Source organism: Cydia splendana, chromosome 18 (assembly GCF_910591565.1).
Source record: "Cydia splendana chromosome 18, ilCydSple1.2, whole genome shotgun sequence".
Taxonomy (NCBI): Eukaryota; Metazoa; Arthropoda; class Insecta; order Lepidoptera; family Tortricidae; genus Cydia; species Cydia splendana.
The window spans coordinates 15431553-15457353 of record NC_085977.1 but is presented as its reverse complement, the minus strand read 5'-3'; the positions used below and the strand labels follow the sequence as shown (position 1 = coordinate 15457353).

The 25801-nt window shown below is 35.9% G+C and overlaps 1 protein-coding gene across 2 annotated transcripts in view; it reads left to right on the top strand.

The window, feature by feature from the left end:
• LOC134799089 (neural cell adhesion molecule 2-like) overlaps positions 1-25801 on the top strand; it is a 460169-nt gene that overhangs the window by 397295 nt on the left and 37073 nt on the right. For both annotated transcript variants that reach the window (XM_063771474.1, XM_063771475.1), the window contains exons 4-5: positions 11131-11263; positions 20085-20293. In XM_063771474.1, coding sequence (XP_063627544.1) covers positions 11131-11263; positions 20085-20293 — 342 coding nt within the window. The remainder of the gene's footprint in view (positions 1-11130; positions 11264-20084; positions 20294-25801) is intronic.

The window sequence follows — 25801 nt, the reverse complement described above, 5'->3', positions numbered from 1 at the left end:
CACGACCCTTTATATGACAAATAAAAGTACGCGAGTAGAAAAAAATTATTACAGTAGTAAAAAACGTTATAAAATGTCTTTGTAACTAGAAACTGAAGTCAAAAAGCATAAAAGATCAACTAAAGACTACAGAGATAATGGCCTTTGTAATAAAAGAACTATTTCTCAAGTCACGTCTTGGGAGGCACGTAACCAACTTTTTTTGCTTGGAACTACTTACAAATGCCAAGAAAGAAACCGAATAAAAAATCCGAATTACTGGCAATCCAATTTGGCGTACATGTTGATTCGGTTCATTCAAAATAATCGAAAAGTTTTGCGGCGTCACAGCGCACTGATGATATCAGCACGATCAACTCTTTAATATGAGTTTCCAAAACTTTAATTCCATATATGAAATCTACCACTAGCTAAGGAAATGTATAATATGCGCCACACACGCGGAAGTGAGTGGTTCCTCAGACTTTACGTGCGATCTGTATGTATTATTCAGATGCCACGAATATTTCAGATTCTAATAACCTTTGGAACGTAGATTCCAAAGGTGATGGCACGATAGGATGCACAGACACAGTTGTTTTAAGTAAAAAGTTATAAGTAATATTTCCGAATCGTTTTTTATGTACAAGAATACAATATATTCTATTACATGTATTAGTTCTCAATTTTTTTATGAAAGTGAATCATCCTTTAGAAAATTCATCATTAATCACTTTTGAGCCTTTAAAGTACCAAGTAAATAATAATTTGCATTTAATAGGTACTTTTTATCGCGCACCTCAAATTACCTCAATAATGATAAGTTGATAACAGTACTAAATTTATGATTGCACACTGTAAACTCATTTCGTTGTAGCAATATTGGCCGTGCAGCTTTAATATATGACTAATCCAGATAAAACACATAAACTATCATCAGAGTGCCATTAATTTCGTCCGCAAGTACTGTTCTGAAGCCACCCACTGCGCCCCGCGCGCATTTGGCAAAATGCGAAATTCGCGAATCGCCTCGGCGAATGGAAATGCTTTGTTTTCGCAGATATGGGAAGTAAATTCTCGCCCCTGGCGAATTGGAGATTCGAAAGGGCCAACTTAAATCGACTTTCGAACTGTTACTCGCCGGATGTTGCCGATAGGGCTATCGGGTTGGGTGCGTGAATTTTTTCGGTACTTTTAATCAGTTTATGGGCAGCGTGGGCTTAGATTGGTTAAGTTTTTTGGGAAAAATTAAATTTTTGGTACAAGCTTTTATCGCTGACTGTACTTTTCTTTCCACAGACAACTAATAGGCATCGAGACAATTCTAAAAACCCCAAACACAATTAGGTTGCGTTGTTTTATCACACAGTTCCTATGGCCACCTCCTGTCTCCATCATCAGATTAGCTCGATGGTACCATAATATTGCATTGTCACCCGACCTACATATGCAAATGCAAATTTTCAGCTTCATCGGAAATCGGGAAGTGGGTCAAATTTAACTTGCAAGATTTGACCCTTACAAACATACATATGTACGTACATATCGTCAGGTGACAAGCAATAGCAAAACTGAGTTTTGCTTGTCACCTGACGATATTACATAGGTAGGTACATTGCAAGTTAATAAAAAGCTTGTAAAAAGGAATATTTTCTAGATTTAGATTTAGATTCATTTATTTCTCAATAAGTTTTACATGTTTTTATTACAATCGAATATACTTAAAGATGAATACATATTAAGATCAGTTATGTCAGATAAATAGTTTTTCCGAAAATTAATGTTGGCACTGCAAAATGGCTGTCTGTCAATATAGGTTTCATTCTGATTGCGACATTAATGCTGCCGATTGCATTGCTGCAAGGAACTGTCAAAAGAAATATGTCGATGTCACGAAATTGGCATTTCCTGTACCAATGCAACAACGCTGTCGCGACTAGAAGGTAACCTTATGGTGCAAATCCGAAAGAAAGTCTGTCCATCTATTACCTCTTCACGCTTAAACCGCTGAAATTTGGCATAGAGGTAGTTTGAGGCCTGGGAAAGGGCGTAGGGTAAGTAGTTTTTGTTCATCATCATCATCATTATTCTACTACGTAGCCGAAGTTGCGAGCAGAAGCTAGTAAAATAAATATTAAGAAATCAAAGCTGACAATATAACATTATCATAAGTCATAACATTAGCCTAAAATGTCTAAAGTAACTCGAACGTTGTCACTGACCCGATTGTCTCGCACTAAAAAGCGATAAACGTCAATAAAGTTCAAACGATCACATGAAGACTAACGACTCATAAACCGTTTTTTATCAAGCTACCAGCTGTCACATAAACAAAACTCGATGTACAGCCCCAAAATCACAAACCTATAGCCTAACTGTTTTCAAAACCCACCGATCTTCGGGCAGCCATTTTAGAGCTAACCATTATAACTTAGATATCCAATCGCGCATAGTTTTTATATGATTTAAGATCTTTGTATACTGGTTATTCTGTAGCTATAGGAATACAGAAAAACAAACAGCTTTACTCGCCATTAAGTTTATAGTTCCACCATGTGCCAAGCGACGCTCGTCAAAATCTATGGAGCGGCGATGGCCCGATTCCAAACCGATATTCTTGTGACATTATTAATTTAAAGAGAATTTTACCTTGCTATTTTTGAATGTTGACACAGAGACTAATTGGGAATATTAGGCAAAGCTCTGCGTAGGTGGCACCTTTGTGGCACATACAGTAAACAAACCACATTGACACATCACACGTCACGTCAATCACATGGCCTACCGCGAAACAAGAAAATTGAAATTTCGCTATCTAATCTCTGGGTGTGTAATGTTTAATATAATTATGAAAAAACTATCATACATTTGTTATAACGCCATTTGATATATTATTGTATGTTATAATGTAATTTTTATTATACGCTTCCTTTATTATATAGTGATTTCATCTAAACTTTCATTGATATAATGCCTAATGTAATATAATTTTCAAATAGTATATAGACATGTTTTATAATGACATTTGTTATATTATATTTTTGTATAACGTAATACTTCATACAATTTTATCAAGTATAAATACATATATCGTATAACATTTTTTGTCATATTTCATTTACTGATAACGTAATGTTTTACATACTTTTTATAACTAGTACGCAGGCCTACTGCTTTTGCTAGCTATTTTATTCTAGGGAGGTCGCAGTTCTAACCTAACCTAACCTATTTTTTCACGGATTTCGTTCTGCGGGGACCGCAGTTCAAACCTAACCTAAACCACTTTTTTGATAGAATATTTTATTCTACGGAGGGTCAAAGTTCTAACCTAACCTAACCCTCCTTTTTTTAGGTAGTTATTCGTTTGTGCGGACTCGCAGTTCCAACCTAACCTAACCCATTTATGTCATGAAACTATTATGCTACATAAATAATTATGTGATGTCCTTTGTTATAACAAATAATATGCTTTAGAGTATGTAATAAATATGGCAATGTATATTAGACGAAGTGTAAATATACCTTATGACCATTATACCAATAATAACATTATGTATACCGTTAATTAGGTATTACGGTAGTATGCCATTTATTACGTTATTCAAAATAACGATATATCAAACTATAATATATGAAAAGTAATTATAACAAATGTAATGCACCCCTAATCTCTCTATCACTCTTGCATATTCGAGCGATAAAGAGGCAGATAACTAAATTTCGATTTTCGCGTTTACCGGTAGGCCCCTATTAACAAACCGCCTTGATGCATCAATGTCATATTTTATGGTCTGTGAACACTTGTCAAAAAACTGTTTAAGGCCTAGTATGTATAAGTTACTCTATGCTTTTACTCTATGTTTAGTGCTGCACTCTGGCGGCAGAACATTGCAGTAATATCCCCTATTCGAACGTACACTAACATCAGAATGATATCTGTACGGTTACCATCAGTTTGTCACTGACATAAACGCCGTCGAGAACGTAATTTACTTTCTATACATCCCGTTTGCACTAATATACGAGTGCGAGCGAGATGTATAGAAAGTAAATTACGTTCTCGACGGCGTTTATGTCAGTGACAAACTGATGGTAACCGTACTGAGCCCGTAGTGTAAATTTCATTCGATAGCGTGACGGACGTACTCGTTTGCGTTAACCTCCTGAGTCCCTGAGGCCTTTATAAAGGATTCAAAAATGGAATATAAGAATGTTCCAAATTCAAAACTGCAATAATGACAAGGGGGCCTCAGAAGGTTAAGTCTCATTTTGTATGGAACTTGAACAGCGAGCCAAGCGGGACGTTATGGAAACTCAAAATCCCATACAAAATGACACTTAACGCAAACGCGTACGTCACACTATCGAATGAAATTTATGCTAAGGGTATTGAATGATGTCATTTAGTTATCGTGCGACAAGTATTCATGAGCAAAATGCACGATAACTAAATGACATTATTCAAATACAGTAGCGGCAAATAATCTAAGTATCATATTTTGTCAGATTCATTCATAAGTATAAGACGAATAACTATTTGCAAACACTTTACTTTATCGCTACATACCTACAACAGATTTCTTTACGTTAAGCTTAACTACGCGTGACATAACACGACGAGGCCCGTATACAACACTAGCCCGTATATTTCTGCTAATAGATCAACGCAACTACATATGACAAGCGACAATGATAAACTGTGACACGTTGTCGCTATGTCGCGTCTTGTTTATCGCTTCTTTTTTTTGGGTCTCTTTTTCATGTGAATGTTATTATTTAGTATAAAAAATAACTGGACAAAATCACTGACATGAGAATAGAAATGGGACTTGTTCGCAATTTAAATTACAATTAAACAGAGGCGGTATCTTTAAATAAATAAACAGAAATATTTTCTTATTTATTTTTACGGCTATTTAAAACCAAATTTCAGTTGCTTATCGTAAAAAAAACATAACTTACTTACTTAAACTTGAAAAGTAAAATGCTCTAGTACAGAAACGTATCACTTTATGCACACTTTTTAGAACAACAATGAGTTCTTTCAAAGCATGACAAATGAAAACAGGTGCAGGGTTTCCACAACGCTGATCGGCATTCTGCTACGTTTCACCTTTAGGTATTCGTGCTAAATTGGAAGAAAACCGGGACGCGGGTGACAGCTGATGTCCCTAGACAATATGCAAAATATTCGCTTATTTCGTGTTCACCCGAGTTTGGAGGCGGATATGTACCTACGTCTGCGAAACACGGAGTGCGAGGTTCACGTGTTCTGTGTATGTTGTAAATGTGTGTACAGATCGATTTGCAAAGCTGATGTGAATGAAATGAACGATACGTGTGACATTCACTACTTAGTCTTTGTATTCTTTACAAAGTGTCGTAGTCAACTAGTATAGGTAGATTAGGTAGTTACTCTTCATAATATTTTGTAATTTTTCGCGATAGGATCTCATTCTAGGTTACTTGTGGCATACATAAAGTGTTTGTGTCTGCATTTGATCCTTGAATACCCTTTTTTTTAAATTTGATATAGTAAACATACTTCAATGTATGAATATTCAAAATTTATATTTCAAGCAGGAATACTGAAAAAAACCGCAGATTATTTTTGCCTTCTGTTTTTATACCACATTTTTTTTTATTTAGAAAATTAAAACGTGAATCAGTTATAAATTATAAAAATAGGTATCTCAAACTGTACCAACAACTCTAGTCGTGAGTTCCTGGTACAGTTTGAGATATTTTAGATAAGAGGAAAAAAGAGTGAAAAGGAAACCAAGAATAACGAACAGAAATGTCTCTGTTAAATCAATTCGCGTAGCAAGCTGGGAGCCGGAAACAAGCCTCTTTCCGCACAGCCGTTCCGCTTTTAATGTAGAATTAACTGCAGGTATCTAATTGATGATGCAAACTGAAAAAAAAAACGATTTTTGCTGCCTATGACATAGCTAGTCTTATGAAATAAATTGCTAATCATTTTATTTCACAAGACTAGCTTTTTAGATCGTCGACTAGATTTTGTCGTTAGATTTATTCTTAAAATTAGCACCAAAGCATAGAGTTGTGCCGTTATCGAGAACGTTGTCCGTTTTGCATGAGAAACTTTCCCGCTCGAGAATATTTCCCATAGTAAACGAAGAACGTTCTCGAGAACAGCACAACTCTACCAAAGTATGCATGTAACTTTTTTTTAATGGGCGTTTTTTTATTATAGCAAATTAAAGTACATATACCATCGTGTTCAAATTGAGATTATGTAAGGAAAGTTAAAAAAATTTGCACTTCAAGTGTTTTGGGCCCAATTTAGATAAATAGCAAATCATTTTTATCCTACATGTGTCTATGAAGTTATTGACTTGAAATTGTACTCGAAAGTACAGTCAACAGCAGAAGTTGCTAAGCGAGTGAGGTTGTTCCAAAGCTACTTAATTGTTAAGAGAATAAGTGCGTCAAGGTAATTTTGAACACCTCGCCCGCTTAGCAACTTCTGCTGCTGGCTGTACAGACCACAATTTAAAAAAAGGAAAGAGTTGTCGAAAGACTAGAATAACGAGCAGAAATGAAGCCAGCAAAAGAGTTGAGGCATTAAATCGATGCGCACCGCTCCCGCTGGACGCCGGAAACCTGCTTATTTCCGCACTGGCATCGCGCCGATAATGTTGAATTAACCATACTTCAAGCTGAAACCGCTCCGGTTTTCGATCTAGCTTATTACATGATCGCGTTTTAGTACATAGGTATATAAGTACTAGTTGGTACTAGTAATGGCGCTAGGAGCCATTAACATGACATCCTCATACAAGTTTCCATTTCTTAAATTCATGCATACACTTAAAAATCTAAATCTTTTTTACGAAGAATCGGAATCTTTTTTTTTCTTTTTTGTGATCCTAGATAACAAATAAATACATAGATTTTCTTGTTTCAGCCAAATCCATTAAGTCGATTACGCGATATTGATTAACTAACATTTAGAGAGAACGTAGGTAGAATGCACATTACATACTTCTGAAAAATATGTAGTACGTACGCATTTTTAAAATCCAAAACTTGGCGATTCTTTATCAAAACTTACCAAATCGAAATACAAAAATGTATCTACCTACTCGTACTTCTATTTTAATGAATAATACATTTAAATATTACCAGTCAATAAATACAATATAATATAATATAATATATATAATACAATACACTCAATAAATCTTTGATATTTGTTAATTTATATAAAACAAAATGTTAAATATTAAATACATTAAGAACGGGTCACTCACGTATTCTAAGTCAAAGTCAAAATTGTTGTTGTCAAAATGTAAAATGTTGTTTATAAAAAACTTTGTTGTATTCCAATTACTTGAATATATTCGGCAAGGTGCCAAAGTTAATGGAATTCAGCAAAAGCACCATTTATGAAGACAACCTTAAACTATTAACCCAAGCAATTTTCGTATTTCTTCCAGTCATAGCGCCGAACGAAAATACCTCAACAAAAACGAGGGGCTAAAAATACGGAGCGAAATATACCATAACAACAAAGATATTGGAAGTAGCACGTTGTTTACTTCGTACATACACTAAGTAAATACCAGTCTGTAGAATATAGTGTTTGATATCTCTGCAGTTTTTTAAACTTAAACGCTTGTGTTTGAACATCTTTATGTACAATGTATCGATGAAGAAACAAGTATATTTTGAGTAATATGGTTTTGAACACACTGCATGAGAATTAAACATTAACATAGCCACTCGCAGACTGTTTAACTACGGAATCACTGTTAACAGGCGTGGCTCACTCCGCGATTTCGTCGTTTTGCTACAGGTAGCTAAAAGTACATCCGTTCCACACCAATTTTGGTGGCTAGCCATAAGCCGTGCGTGGCGCTGTCGCCACCTAGCGGCCATATCTGTCCTGATCGTAACAGACGCGTTTTGTTAGAGAGTGAGTCTTCTGTACCTAGTACTATTATTTATTCTGTGCTGTTAATGAAATATAATTATGTAGACATCAAGTCATGTGACGAAGAAGGTATTACGGGTGAATGTGAAGGAAATTAACGGGAGAGGAAAACCGAGGAAAAGGTGGATGGACTGTGTGAGAGATGATATGAAACGAACGCAAGTGAATGATGAGGTGACGAGCGAGAGAGAGGTATGGAAGAAAAATACATGCTGCGCCGACCCCAAATGAATGGGATAAGGGCAAGCGAATGATGATGATGAATTGTGTAGACATACAAACAGACTTAGTAACTAGTAAGCACCTAGTACCTAGAGTGCCAAGACAACTTTTTGTTACGGATCCTGCTGAGGGTTTTTCGAGGGAGTACTTTGGGAATCTTAACGAAAGGATTACAAATGCAAAGCAAGGCAACATGCATGTAGCACCCCTGTGGATGCAGGTATCCATAGCCTAGACTACGGGGCATAGGCTACGGTGACCGATTACCATCAGGCGGTTGGGTTGCTACCGTGACGTGGCATATAAACAGACCCTTAAAAACTAAATTCGAAAGATTTCTTCTGAGTCTTTCTGAAAATGATTTCGCATTTAATCAATCATTCATTCAGGGGTCTATCTTCCAAAGATTGAAAATTTTTAAAGCACATGGAAACAATATAAGACAGTAAATCGCCACGCAGCCGGACTGGATAAGTGGGGCAGCCGGATGTCCGACGTCCGCCCGCGTCTTGCCCGGATGCAATGAACCAGCAAGCGCACTGGATTGCCCGTTGCCCGGGCCCGGTTAATGCACACACGAGTGGAAAATAGTAGGACATCGGACATCGATAATTCGGTACTTATAGGATCTTTTTTAAAGGTAGATGTCCCAAGCCATTCAATAATATAAGACACTAATTTTACAGTACCTATATGCAATTTAACTATAAAGCTCCTGTGAGACTCAAACATATTAAAATCATTTTAAAACGGGTCACTCACGTATTATTAAGTCGAATAGCTCGACATGGTTCGATCCAATTATCGGGGATCCTCTTCATGGAGCAACGACTCGCCCTCACTAGTCGAGGGTCGAGGGTTGGATCGAAACATGTCGAGCTATTCTACTTAATAATACGTGAGTGACCCGTGAGTGATCCTCATAGAGAGACGAAGTGTGGCCCAAGTAACAATTTGTGGTTCTATAGTAGTCGATAGAACGTTTCCCAAATACCACCTAAGGTCCTATAAAAGACCAAAGAAGATTGTATAAAGCCGAAATGGCGCATCTTATGTGCCATTCAGTGATATAGTAGACCTGTAGCAGTGTCAGTCGTGACGTTTTAGGTCTATAAAAGTGATGTGATGATCACTTTTGTGCTAATTTGTTGTCAGTAACGCCATTATAGTGTTAATTTATACTATAGTGGCATTTGAGATTCCATTATAGTGCTTGTTTTATACTATAGTAGTATTTGAAATTGTATTATAGTGCTTTTTTATACTATTGTAGAATTCATAGTTCCTTTACTACGAAATTTGCTATCAAGTTTTCCATCAACTGTTGTGAGTGGTTTTGTTGTGTGTTTACTTCACAAAAACGGTACTAAGTAAAATGGAGATAAGTAAAGACTTTATATTAATATGCGCCATTTAGATGTCGAATAATTCGGTCCTTAGTGCAAAAAGTATATGGGACGGAAGTTTTACCGTTAGAATAGTATTAGTTTAATGAGGAATTTTAAATGCCCCCTCGATTTATTTATGTTTTTAATAAAATAATTGAATAAAATATTATGATATTCACCATAGTTACTACTATACAGCCAAGAAGTAAATCCAACGCTTTTATAGGCTACCTAACTATAGAACTTACGACGAAATATTCACCGCCATCATGATTAAAATTAGGGTTCCAAAAGAATTTTGCTGTGACCCAGTTACACCTACAAACTCTTTAGAAAGATATAGGATTTTTTTTTAATTTAGATGTAGTCATTACTGTTGTTTCCTTTTTCAGTGTGATTGGTAAAAAAATGTGCTAATAATGGATGTCGATAAATATCTAAACCGTCACGATTTTATGCTTGTATTAAATCATTGATGATAAATCTCACCTACAGTCACTAATATCACTGGGATCTTTTTTATCAATTTATTAAAATATAATAATATTGTGTACGGAACCACATTATGTGGCTTAGGCCTGAACTTATATAAGCAAGATATAAGTAGCCATTACAGATCAAATTTATCATTTACAAGTAGTCGTTTTCTACCTTTATGTATCTAACTCGGTTTATAAAAGACATAAAAACTCAACTATAACGCTGTTGTCTTTTAAAAGAAAAAACAAAACCACTATATAACAGTTTTGTGATATAAAAGAGTCATTGTGACGTTTACAGCGATGAGATATAATAGGGATTTAAAAACTACTAAAGCGCTTTTTAACTCTATAAATATGTCCCAAAAACGCTACTATAGAGCAAAACAGTTCTATAATAGTGTTCATATGACTACTAAAGTATTATGTACTATAGCAGTGATCTCTAAAGCCACTATATCCTGAAATCGTTGTATAGCTGGGTTTTTGTCACTGTTAGAACACAAAACTATAGCAGCTAGCAGGGAACCTTAATAGCGCAAACTACTAAAGTATTATGTACTATAGCAGTGATCTCTAAAGCCACTATATCCTATAATCGTTGTATAGTTGGGTTTTTGTCACTGTTAAAACACAAAACTATAGCGGCTTGGCAGGGAACCTTAATAGCGCAAATTAGTTGCATAAAAGTGATTCCAAATACTATTATACAGTAATATTGCTCTATAGTGGTTATATTTGAACCTGTTATAGTACACGCCTATAACGGCTCTATAAAATGATGAAATAAACCTTTACATCAATTGCTTATAGAATATATTAGCTGTATAAGCCTATAGAGCAAAAAGGTGTTGCCAAGCGCTTTTATATGACACGTGGTCACCTCTGAAACCTTAATACGACGTCTATACAAGCTTTTAGCGATAAAAACTAAAATTATAGGACTAAAATGTTACTTGGGGGAGTTTTGTACTTTTGGTTGCTATTTGTTACATTTATTTGCGTATTTATTTTGGGAGGGTGGGAACATGAATGAGGGTGAAAATACGCAAGTTAGCATATTTATAGTTTTGTTCTAACCATTACTTCTCCTTTGTTACAGTATCCATGACACAAGTGATAGCGGTGGCGGGCGAGCCGGTGTATCTGCCGTGCGACATCGCTTCCATCGACGAAGATGACGCCGTACTGCTAGTGCTGTGGTATAAGGAGGATCTCGGGACGCCGATATACAGGTAGCAACTGAAATCATCATGTATTTAAGAGCTGTAGGGTTGAGATGGTCGGCTCTTTATCTCTTATCACCATGCCAGTCACGTTCTAACAAATAGTAGATTAGTAAGAGAAAAATTACTTTCGACTGATTTTAATAGCCTTATGTTAATAGACTGCCCTATCAAACTGTACGAAGCTTTTAGGCAACTATTTGAAAATATTTACAATGAATGTTATAAAAAGCAGGTTATAATAAGTAATAGTAATAGGAATAATAAATGTTGGATAACTGGCAACTTAAAGAAGATGATAGCTGAGCGAGACAGATTATTCCACATATGGAGCATGGATCCAAAAAACATGTTAAAGAGGCTAGAATATACAAAATATCGCAACAAGTGCAATAAAGCTATACTAAAAAGCAAGAATGAATACGACAAGCAGAGTATTTTAGCCTGTAATAAAAATATTAAAAAAATATGGGATAGGATTAATATTATGATGGGAAAGGAAAAGCAGTCATTAGATACTAAGATATTATCAAATATGGATGAAAGTAACGAAAAACATATATGTGATAAATTTGCAACCTCATTTACTACAGAAATAGACAATATAAAACACTCGTGCAACGACATATGGATGACTAGGGAAAACTACGTACATGAGTCTGACATGTGTATGCGATGGCAACCGGTATCCAGTGATTATGTTAATCGAGTAATTAGAAACATGAACAGTAATAAATCACCAGGAAGCGATCTCATACGCATGTCTGATCTAAAAACAGTTGTAGATAAAATAAGCCCGATACTAGCCAAACTAATTAACTTATCAGTTAATCAACAAAAATTTCCTACAAAACTCAAACAGGCAATAGTGCGTCCAATCCATAAGAAAGGCAGTTTTAAAGATTATTCTAATTTCAGACCCATATCTATACTATCAAGCGTTGACAAAATAATAGAGAAATGTATTACCGACCGAATATCACATTATCTACAAACTAACCATATTCTAAATAGTCGCCAGCATGGATTTCAAAAACAGAAAAGTACGAACACACTATTATCTGCCTTTACAGATGAGATTAACAATAACTTAGCAGATAAACAGTTTGTGGTAGCTATCTTTTTTGATTTTAAAAAGGTTTTTGACACCCTAGAGACCGATACTTTGCTGAAAGCTATGGAGGAGTGCGGGGTGGGGCGGCCGCTGAACCAATGGTTCCGCGACTACCTGACCGCGCGGTCCTTCCGCGTGAAGGTCGGGTCGGCGCTCAGTGACGAGCAGGTCGTCCGCTACGGAGTGCCGCAGGGCTCGGGCTGCGGGCCCCTCTGTTACCTGATGCACGTGAACAGCCTGTGCGGCGTGCTGCGTCACTGCTCCGCACACATGTTCGCGGACGACCTGTGCACGCTGCGCGCCGGCACCGACCTAGAGCAGACCTGCAGGCTCGTACAGGAGGACGTCGATGCTGTTGTCAAGTGGTCTCACGATAATGGAATCGTACTAAATGCCGATAAGACAAAACTTATGATAATACATTCTCCATACTTGGTACCTAAAAACGATATCCCATCGATTTTCACTCATAGTTTCCATTGTTTTCATAGTATTAATAACCCCGGAACTTGCAAATGTCAGCCCATAGAAAGAGTTAACAGTTTTACATATCTTGGCATGAAAATCGATGAAAACTTCTCCTGGACGACTCATGTAGATTTCATTAGTAATAAATTAAGAATACTTTTAAGCATATTTTACCATCTTAGTTTTAAAGTTCCTGTTAGCACGTTGAAATGTATTTATACTTCTTTAGTAGAGTCTATTATTAGTTACGGTCTTGACTGCTATGGCCTCACGTTTAAAACAAACATAGATAAATTAGAAATGTTACAAATCCGTTTTCTAAAACTACTAGTTAATAAAAAGATAAAATACAGTTGCAAATCTGACTACAGACAATTATTTAAATTATGTAAAATTTTACCAGTGGGAATAAAACTTAAATATATGTTAGCTATAAACAGTCATGGCAGCCAGGAACATAGAGATCTAGTCAAACATAGTCATAATACCAGAGCACTAACTGCGGGCAAATATGAAGTACCTAGGGTGTATAATTATTACGGCGATAGGACACTTAAGAAACGTTTACCCTATTTACTGAATACTTTGCCCGCGGACATAGTCAAAGAGCCCAAAAAAAGTAGATTTAAAAATAGTCTAAAAAGGTATCTCCTGAATACTCTATAGGAGATGTGTTGTTACCCTACAGAGTATTCATGACATACCTACTTACCTAAGTATTTTAACTCCCAAATGTAAACCTATTATAATATTTAAATTTTATTAAGTATAGTATAGTGAGACTCCACAGTCAAACTAAATGTAGTTTTGTGGAGCATTGTCCTTACAAAAAAGTTGTAACTTCTTGTATAATAAATAACTATAATAAAAAATAAAAAAAATGTAACTGCAAAAGTGACGCATGGCGTGACAGGTGATAAAAATGCGACCATGATACCGCTTCTGGGCTCTTTTCAGTGCCATATTTTTGACTTTCTAATTCAACTTGTCCTTACGTACTTGTCCGTACAAGTATTAGATCGAGCGACACGCACGATAACTACATCATTTAGATATCATTCTGGTGTCAGTGTACATTCGAATTGGCCTGTTGGTATTGACCAATAAGTTCTTCTTGGCTTCATTTTCTTCTTCGTCCTTGTGTCAGCTTTCCATTCAGTTTCTTTTCTCAATAGTTTTAAAAAAGTAACTGAAAATAACCATAAAAAATATTCGAGTGAAATCGATTGGCACTAGCGCTAGCAGAGCGTCATTAGCCATACATTTATTTTACCAATAGGGAATATTACGCAAAACTCTGCGTCACCAGGTCAATCACATGGTCTACCGTGAAACACGACAGTCGAAAGTTGGGTTTCTGCCTCTCTATCACTCTTGCTATTCGATCCATAGAGAGGCAGATAAAGAAATTTCGATTTTCGTGTTTCGCGGTAGGCCACCTGTAAACAAACCGCCTTGATGCATCAATGTCATAGTGAACTTGTCAAAAAACTGTTTAAGGCGTAGTATGTATAAGTTACTCTATGGTTTACTAAACAAATGAGTGCTGAGTGCAGCAATGTTCTGCCGCCAGAGTGCTCGCGGCAGAACATTGCAGTAATACTCCCTATTGTATGGCGGTCAACGGTTCCGTTTCAACGCTAGCAGAGAATATAATTATTCACTCACATGTCGCTTCTTAATACACAAATGTTAAAATATATACATTTTATTATACATTGTTGTAGCGCACCAATTCAATAATTTACATTTAAGTACAGCATATGAAAACGAAGATATATCGTTATAATGAGTTTGAAAATTTATCGTTACGAAAGCGATCAGATTCCCCAGCAAGCACCTATTACGTGTACCAATTCACGAACCGGAACAATCAATAATTCAATATAATCTCATTTAATTATCTTCCAAAACATTAAAGCCTGGCTTTTCAATAACAGACAAACAATACGCACTTGTACAAGAATAAGCATAAACAAAATTAGGGAATAGCAAGAAATTCGCTCCCGGCGAGAACTCTCGAGTCTGTTTATTGGCCAAATTCAATGAGCACTCTTAACACCGCGAGCATAATGTGCGAGCGGTGCGAGGTAGAAGCGGTGCGAGGATTCTGACTAACGGCTCATTTAGACGATGCAAGAACTCGCATGCGAGTTTCATTACATTGCGGTTTTTGATCAATCGGTTGAATTGGACGTAACCAACAGTCCGCAATGTAACTAAAATTGCTTTACAAATGCATAGCGCTGTCTCGCTTGCACATGTCATTCCATACGGAAAATTCCGAACGTTTGCGGCCAGGCTTGCCGCTGCACCGTTAAAGCGAAAAATGTCTATGTCATTTTCCTTTATAAAATGTAAAGTGACAGATTGTACCTACGTTTTAATCGCAGCCATTGAAGCAGCATCAACAAACAACCTAATATTTTATCACGTAGGTTGACGGTGACATCGCTCGCGTCAACGGCGACGCTCGAATGTCATCTTTAAGGGTCCCACTGATTACCAGTCCGCCGGACGATATCGGCCTGTCAGTTAAACGCAAAAGGTGACAGTTCCGAACAACTGGCAGGCTGATATCGTCCGGCGAACTGGTAATCCGTGGGCCCTATTACACGGTTCTAAGGGAATACCTCATAAAATACGGAGACAAGGATATATGGCAGCAGACAAAACTTAATTTAAAGGATGTGTGCGGTATTGTAGTTTTTGTATATATGTTATATGTATTATAGAATATATATGTATTTAGTTGTGTATATATGTACATATTTGTTGCAGGTAAGCTGCTAATATTATAAGTAACTAAGAAACTTTTCGTTTTATTATTATTATTTTCTTTTCTTTTTCTTTTATATACGCTGTTGGACGGATGTCTAATACCGTCTCCAATTCTTCCTCAATTGCTCTAAGGTTAACTGGAAGAGATCCCTTAAAGGGATAAGTTCGCCTTTGTACTTATGACGAATGTTATTTTTCCTGTTTTGTTTTGATTTTTGTACAATAAAGTGTTTTACTACTTTACTATATGGTAAGTTCAATTAATTAGCTTCCCATAGAAAACGTTTACATCACTCGAGATGTAAGGACAGGGAATTCGCCTACTGGCTTCTTAAAAAAATGCTTCGGAGCTTCAGCCTATGACTTGTACCAATATTTGTGCCTCATCCAAAACTCTTTACAACATTGTAAAGACAACTCGAAACTTGGCAAGGGCTTTCAGGTGAACAATTTATTCGATTTCAGTAAACGCGAGGGCTAATGACGTTATTGGTTTTTTTTTACATCAAAGAGGACATTCAGGATGAAAGCTTTCGCCAATTTCGTCTACTCAGGGTTCGTAGCCAAAGTGCCAATCGTTAACGCTCCGTAGTCATCTCTCTTTATCACTTTCCCACTAGTGCGACAGTGACAGTTGCGTTTCGTTCGCTACGGAGCGTTAAAAATTACACACACATAAAACACGCTGGCTACGCGCCCAGGTTTTATACGTGGGCAATACTGAAAGTTCCTGTAATGAGCCACTTAGAGACACTGTGAAAGAAAAGGCATATTATTTGAAAATGTAAAGAAAAGACAGAGTTGTTTAATAATTGTTTGATGTTACAATTCATTTGGGTGTGATGTGTAGGTAATTTAGGAACGCTGGCAGTTTGAAAATTGTATGTCGAGCCACCCAATTTAATTCCTCTTTCTCTATATTTGTTATATAGGTATTAGGTATCAGCAAAGAGAATAGAGTGTATAGAGACGGATTGTCAAAGTAAATTATGTAGCCACTGTAAATTTACTGCCATCTTTCGGCAGATGATAAAACTGTTAGAACGCCATTTGACTTTGATCCTTATTCTTTCACTGATATGTGTTAACTTATTAAATATTAATATTAACGCTATCTACTCGACTATATAGGCCAAAGGTATGGTGCAATCTTTTCGAGCGATGGCGCCATAACCTTCAGCCTACTCTCGAGTAGATAGATGGCGTTAATACTAAAATTTAAGTAGTTAACACATATTAGTGAAAGAATAATGATCAAAGTCAAATGGCGTTCTAACAGTTTTAATCGTCTGTCGAAAGATGGAAGAAAATGTACTGTAGCTTCATAATTTACCATGACAGTAACTCTCTATTTCAAATTCTCTTTGGTATTAGTTACTTAGTAATAAGGCTTCAGGTTTCATGGAACGATTCTTACTTTGTAACATCTCGTTTCTCCGAACTCGCAATATCTCTAATAACGATGGTTTCACAAAGGAAAAATGTTTACTGAAAATGTTCCAAGAATTTCTTCAGACGCTTACAAACAATACTAGTGATGTCTTCGTTTTGCTAAAGTTGAAATTGCTAAATACTTTAGGTTTTTTAGAGTTCCGTACCTCAAAAGGAAAAAACGGAACCATTATAGCATCACTCGTGCGTTTGTCTGTCTCATCTGTCTGTCTCTCTGTCTGTCCGTCTGTCACATCCTATTTTCTTGGAAACTACTGGACCATTTAAATTTAAATTTGATACACATATGTAAATTAGTGACCCAAAGATGGACATGTAACGTCAACAAATGAATTTTAAACATGGGGGGCACTTTTGGGGGATACATGAGAAAGTTAAAAAAAATGAAAGAAAATCAAAAAATCAAATGAAAGAGCTCATCTTGGGAATTCAAATATATATATATTTTTTTTAAATACATAGGATAGAAGTTATTTAAGAAAATAGCCAAGAAATTACCATTCCCCCGTTATCTCCGAAACTACTGTGTCTAACATTTTGAAAAAAATACACAAAATAGTTCTTTACTTATAGATGTCAGGAAAACCTATTAGAAATGTTCAGTCAAGCGTGAGTCGGACTTAATGTACGGAACCCTTGAAACGCGAGTCCGACTCGCACTTGGCCGGTTTTTAGGTTTTACTTAGCAGTGTTGAACAACAGGAGTGTGGTGAAACTTTTTAGTTTTCGTTTAAGTTACCGCTTGCGAACGCTAACCGCTAAGCTACGAATAACTTAACATACTTGTTTCAGACTGACTTGTAGGTATATACATACTGTTATTTGAATTCCAATGGCCAAAAGGTATGGGTTCGAATCCTAATTCTGAAGTTATTAGAGTAAGAACACCAGACATAATTTAAATATATAGCTGGTCAAGCAAATCTTGTCAGTAAAAAAAGGAGCGAAATTCAAATTTTCTATGGGACGATATCCCTTCGTGCCTACATTTTTCAAATTTGCCGCCTTTCTCTACTGACAAGATCTGCTTGACCAGCTATAGCTTCAAATAGTTATTAATCTTTCAATGAAAACAACCATCGTAAAACTTTTAGGTTAAACGTCAAAATCTGTCATATTTGCATGTTTATATTATTTGCCATTTATATTGAACTCCACTTTAATAATACACGCTGCTAGTCTCAAATGGCGTATTACGAGGGAAATTGATCGTATGAGGCGGGTCATATTTAATTAACTTCCTCAGGCCCTTGTCACATAAGTTTATAACTTGAATGATGATAGAAGTCTATTATTAACTTCTTTTAACTAGTAGAACGGGATAAATGCTGAAAGTTACAAACTTCCCTGATTCGAGGCCTGGGTGGTGAGTAGCGTTGTCAGGGAGGACGTACTATAGGCTCCGTCACACAGGCGCGTTTTGCGGGCGGCCCGTGAGCGGGGCGGGCCGCTTTTACATATAAAACGCTCACGCCGCGCTCAGTAGACGCCCCGCCCGGAAAACGCGCCTGTGTGACGGAACCTTAAATTTACTTCAGTTACGTAGAAGGTAGTAGTAGTAGTAGTAGTAGTAGTAGTAATCACTTTATTGTACACAACACAGGTTTACATAATATTTACAGAAATAAAGGTACAAAGGCGAACTTATCCCTGTAAGGGATCTCTTCCAGCTAACCTTCGAGTAGATGAGGGGAGAATTCAAATTAGATAGACAAACTTACGGAATGCACAGTAACATTTTAAAAGTAAACTAACCAAAACGTCCAAAAGTAAATAAAATACATAAATAATATTATAAAATAAAATACATGCTACATACATAAATACTAAACAATAAACATATATTACATATAATATAATTTACGTAGTTTACGTAGTATAAAGAAATGTTTTGATTCAAACAAGAAACATAATAACTGATTGCAGAGTTTCAAGTAGTATAAGTGATCAACTTGTAATAATAAACAATCGGTACGTAGCTTGGGCCAATGCCCCGCTGCTGGCGGTACCCAGGTTAGGTTTTTTATAATAAGTATTTTATAATATATATGATTTTTTATTGTTTTATAAGTGTTTTTATATTTTACTTTTATATTCATATCATAAAGGGGCCCACTGATTAACAGTCCGCCGGACGGTATCGGCCTGTCAGTTAGAACACAATTTTGACAGTTCCGAACAACTGACAGGCCGAAACCGTCCGGCGGACTATTAATCAGTGGGCCCCTTAAATAACCAAACCCAAGATATTAAATGAATAAAGGAAAACAATTGGTACAATAGTTACAGCGTTTAAATTGATAGCTATAATTACAATTCCAATATTATGCAATATGCAATAGAGACATATTATATTATAAGTACAATTAAAGTGCTCACTTTGTACTTAAATATAATATTCAATTAATATAATATAATATTCAATTATTTATTATTAATATAATATTCAATTATTTATTATTAATATAATATTCAATTTCGTTACTTAATATTAATATTATGTATATTGTATGGGAGGCATGGTAAAACGTAATGTGCTAAGACACACCAAAAAGTTCACGAAGCCTTCCTATGTTCTTCTTAAGGCCATACCGGCTGCGTTGCATGTGCGTAGATGTGCACGTGCACGTGCGCTAATATGTTGGCGCCGTGCACGCACGTGTCACGCAAGCGGTGATGTGTAGAATTTGACGAAGAAAAGTCTGCAGAGATTTTGATAGCTCACGCAGTGCAAGTGTTATTTTGAACATAAAACTTCTATGAAATTATGACGTAGGTATAAATAACACTTGCACTGCTTGGCTATCAAAATCGCTGCAGACTTTTCTTGGTCTAACTCTGTCTCATAAGGACCTGTATATTATACATTTACCCCATCATCTCACATTACATTATGTTTTTTTTTAATGTATTCCTGGTAAATTAAATATATTACATTGTTTGAAATATAATTGAACTGCACCTACATTATTTAAAGTATTTTTCGGTTAAATAACCAATTTTATTTGTTACCAGCGTCGACGCCCGTGAGCGAGACTTCGGCGTGGCCGAACGCTGGTCCGACGAGAGCGTCTTCGCGTCCCGAGCATATTTCTTGCCGGAGCGAAGACCAGCAGAGTTAGGAGTGGACCGCGTCAAGGCTTCTGACCAGGGGATCTACCGCTGCCGGGTCGACTTCAAACAGGCCCAGACTAGGAATTCTAGGGTCAATCTCACTGTCATAGGTAAGCTTAGATCATTATTATTTATGTTATTTAGTGACTGAATGTCCCACATTGTCGATATGGAGTGGAGAGTCCGGCGTCACCGAACGTTGCCTATTTCGATGAGACTTCGCGTCCAGAACTTATTTCTTGCCCGAGCGTAGACCGCCGGAGCTAGGAGTTGACCGCGAGTGGAAGTTAACACTACGAGGTCCAGAAGAATCAATCCTGATGAATATTGCTAACGATATTTTTATGTACAGTCTGTTCCTTAACATAATTTTATTATGTATGTAAGTATCTAGTTTTCTATACTGCTAGCATAGCTACGTGGGTACCGAGAAGAAGATATTATTGGTTTAAGCGGAGGATTCAAATTCACCACCTCCGGGTTGGAACATCCGACCAAATCCCACCTGTACTAATTGCATACATCCTACTCGTATACATATAGCACTGATATTCATAGGTACATATTATAGGTACTAATAAAATGGTTGTTTCTACTTACATACCTACACCCAAAGTGCAAACTTTACTTGATATTCATGTAAACTGCAAATGTGTTCTAGAACACTTGATGATATTTGACTTTAAAATATCCGATTTCCGAACTCGGTTTGGCTTCGTTCCAATCTTCAATACTATATTTTACATGTTTAATTCATAGTTATGGTAACATACGCACTCTTTTGGTCATTTTCGACCAAGTTACTGGAAGAACCAGGGCTCGGAACCGGTTTTTCTTTTAAACCTGAAATAGCCCAAACATTTGAATTGTATGCTCTTTACGTAGGACTGAATCATGTATTTAGGTAACAACTTCGTGTTATTAGATTGTCCCATTAAACATGAAATAATAAACCAAAGAACGAAAAATAACTTTATCTACACACATATCATAAACTCTCTATGACGCCTTCAAAATCCGTAAATAATTACGATAAACTGTTTAGTTACAGCAAATTTCTTATCTGTGAAAATGTGGTAATAGCTTCATTACTATATCAAAATCGATTTGGTAATGCATTCAAATTTCGAACATCTCTGAAATAAAAGCAATTTGATTTGGCCCCTATTCTAATATCAGTCGAGATGACGTTTTATTCGAAATCAAATGACAATTGCATATAATATTGACAAATCCCGCATGTAAGTTGGTATCGGACGATATGGTAATCGACCCCGACTCTAGTTTGTCTCTGAATTAAAAAAAAACTACGGATGCGTGACATGCGTGAAAAAAGTTTTCTTTTGCCGCCATTTGACGTACAGTTTATATTTTAATTAATTTGTAAGTAAAAAATAATTTGTTTTGTTGTTTTTAAAGTAACTATAACAAAAGTTTCGTGTAAAATGTGCGATAAAGATATTTCGGAGACGCCAGCTCTTATCCGCGAGTTCCGCCAGAGAGGAAAGTGCCCCAATGTCGGCTGTAATATGAGGTTAGTGAATATATCATAGAAAGTTTATAATATGTGTGTAGATAAAGCAGTGTATGTAACTGTACATAATTAGGCATTAAAACACTCGTGTGATACTATTATGAAACTCATTTCATTCGTTTCATAAACCCACACTCGTATTTTAATGCCTTTCATTATGTAGCAGTCACATAAACTACTATAATAATACCGGTATTATTGCATGAAGAAAAAACCTCTTCCGAGCCTTGGGAAGAACAAAGGGTTTTCATTAATCATCATTATTATTTCATGCAGACGAAGGGGTAGACAGAAGCTAGTGACTAATAAGTATAAGGAACTAGATATTGCCAAACAGGCCAAGCCAAGTTAAATGAAAACACGCCTTCAATATTGGCACGGAACGCTAAAAATATATACCTATACTCGTACACCTAGGTATAAAAGTATCTGCCGCACAGCAACTTGATTAAATTTTTATATACCCGCAGACTATTTATAATAGAGCTTCGAGGGATATTGGACCGGTGGTCGGATTATGTATTGACCATGCGGATATACGTAAATTGCATTTTTTAGGGGAAAGTAATCGAAGTAATTTTGGTATTAAAGCTGAAATCTGCTTGGACTGAATTTTGTTTTGTTAAGTGTTGAGTAAATGAGTGATGAGTGACTTTCCAGAGCTACAGTCCACAAGCTCCCAACTATGGACCAAATTGAACTGAAATATCTTCGGCCAGGTGCGCAGGATAATTATAGTCAGATCAGCTCGATGGTACCATAATATTGCATTGTAACCCGACATATATATGTATGCAAATTTTCAGTTCAATCGGAAATCGGGAAGTGGGTCAAATTTAGTTTCCAAAATTTTACCCACACTATTTAACTAACAAACCTACAAACTTACATAGGTACTAACAGGGCAAGTTAAATAAACCAGATTGTAAAGATGGAAGAAAAAAATCAGACAAATACGAAATACTTCTGTTTGTACTTACTTTAATTATAATATTAAACTTTGTGGACTTAATATTATTGGGTGGTTTTAAAGTAATTATTTAAAATGTATTAAAAAAACTGAGCTGGTTATTTATTACTGAGATTATCGGAAAAAACGAAACAAAAATAAATGATAAAAATATGGACTTATATGAAAGTGAATGGTTGGGTGTAGGTATAGTCAAACAAATACAAAATCAGAGCCATTTTTGGGGTTTTCCTTATTGAGGCAAATTAATCTAATTGTGAATCCAGGATCCGTAAAATTATTTTATAGGATATTTTCAGATAACATAAAAAGAAAAATCTCGTCATCTGCGATTTTCTTTACGTTAAGCAGAAAGGAATTTTTACCTTTCTACGGTAGGTATACGGCTTTGAGAATATTTTCACCTTAAACAGAAAATTAAAAAGAGAGCAAAACTGAAATTACTTCAGGTTGTAAGTATAATTTTATAAAATTACAAATAAAAATTCCATTAACAAAGATGATTATGATTTACAATCTATACTATTATTACAAATGCGAAAGTAAGTCTGTCTGCCTGTCTGTTTCCTCTTCACGCTTAAACCGCTGAACCGATTTAGATTTGGTATGGAGATAATTAAAGAGCCGGGGAAGGACATTAGATAGTGTATATCAATCGTCATCATCATCATCCCACGCAGAAGAAGTCGCGGGCAGAAGCTAACATAAACCTTTGCACACCCCAATAGAATATAGTGGTACAGAAAATTCAGAAACAGGTAGACGTAACAAAACATGCGATGTTATCAATAAAAAGCCCTTAGGTTGCGGAACTTAATAAACTATATCATAACACAATAAAAATGAAACAGCGAAACCAACAATAAGTACATAAGTACTTAGAATTCTTAGAACTAACCAAAAATGACAATGAGAGCTTTCAATAGGTAATATTGTGTATTTATTTCAAATTTCAGCGTCTGTGAAGAGAAATTCTGTGAATTCTTATTGAAGCTACAAAATTCACGTAAATGCGTACTCAAAAAAATAATTAATGGCATCATCTACGAGTATTGTATAACTCTGTGGCATATTAACGAGAAATCATAAAATGCTTGGAATATTGCCTATGTGAATAAACAGAAAATTTCCTTTAGGTACAAGCTCTTATTAAATTTCTAATTGTTCTCATGTAATTTTAGAATTATATTTTGTTTTTTTTTTTATATTATGATAGAAACCATTTTGTTTTGTCAATAATAACACACTTCGAAACTAGGTACTAGGTACCTATAGAACTATTTTACCCCCATGTTAAAAATTATTAGATTGGTTTAAAGTCTCGCAAGCAAAACTTGCACTAGACGTCATACGTACCTATGTAAGTATATACTTATCTGAAATTCTCTCAATAACGTATGCCAAGTATGTAATATCGCATCTTTCCCAAAATCTTGCAATGCCCAAACAAAAGCTTTTTCTTAGTAAGTATATGACATTTATTTCAGTTTATAATTTATATAGTAGTGTTTCTACTTGAAATAAAAACAAATTAAAATATTTTCTGACAATAATTTAATTTGTTCTAATACTTCTAATTAATAGTATTGATTGGCAGGGCATCTCTCTCGCTAACTCAGTATCACCTGAGATGATCCAGTTAGAAGGTCCGAACCATACTCTTGTTCTACCTTAGGGATGGCCAGGGGGCGCCATAAGCCTTCAGTAAGAAGTGCATATACTTGAAAAAATTCGACCTATGCCGCTGTGGCCCGGTGGCCGAATGGCACAGGCACCTGCCGCGATAGCAGAGGACGCTGGTTCGATTCCAGCCTGGGGCACTGGAGGCCTTGGTTACTTTTTCTAAGTATATGGAATTTATTTCAGTTTAAAAGCAGCATTGTTTGAGATTTTTTTATTAGGTTACTTTTATAGCCCAAGAAATAAGAAGTTATAGAGGGAAATGCTAGGAACACAATTTTTGACTCCGTAACTTTGTTTGGACTAGTTAGGAGGTGAACATATTAAAAGTCCCCGGCCGTAGCCCCGGTGCTGGGGGGGAGAGGGGGAAAGAAGGTCTCATTTTTCGGTTTTTCACTAGTATCTTGGAAACTTTGCGTCTTAACGACATGACTACTGAGACAAACCGAAAGCTGATAAAAAATTTTACAAGTTTTATTCAGTCAAGTTTTTCGATATCTTGAATAGTTTTTGAGATATCCGCTCTTGAAAGTTTATTTAGGGCTTTCAATTTTATCTTAATATCTACATTAGTGAAGCTGCTAGGCCATGTTTGGTATCATTTTCGTATAAGTCGGGGGTGCTGAATTCATTTTTGGTATCACATTGACACCATTCCTTAGAAAAAACATATAAACTTTAAACAAATACCTTTTTTCTATTCCTCTTCACGCTTAAACCGCTCCACCTATTTAATTGTAATTTGGTATACAGATATTTCGAGTCCCAAGACAGGACATAAGATACTTTTTATCTCAATAATCGTCCTTTAAAGTTGTGAAATGGAGTATGGGGGGAATTCAACTTCGTCGACGAAACTGAATTCCTAAAGGTAAATACTGCTTAAGGTAAAGTTTGAAGTCATGTTAGGTATCATTTTCATCTAAATCACAGATGTATACCATCCTAAATTTCACCTAAACCGGTTCAGCGGTTATTGACTCCTCATACAAACTTCCACCCCACTTTTCACATCCTCAAAAGATGCTTTTGGTTATAAAAAACCATCCTATGTCCTGTGTCGAGACTGAAACTATTTCTATACCAACTTTCAACGAAATTGGTTCAGCGGTTTAAGCGTGAAGAGGGATTTTTAAAAATATATTTTTTTTAATTTTGGTTTTACTTCGGAATAGTGTCAATGTGATACCATAAATGAATTCAGCACCACCGATTTATACGAAAATGATACCAAACATGGCCTAACAGCATCACTGATGTAGATATCAAGATAAAATTAAAATCCCTAAATAAACTTTCAAGAGCGGGTATCTCCAAAACTATTCAAGATATCGAAAAACTTGACTAGATAAAACTTGTAACTAATTTTATGAGCTTTCGGTTTGTCTTAGTAGTTATGTCGCTAAGATGCAAAGTTTCCAAGATATCAATGAA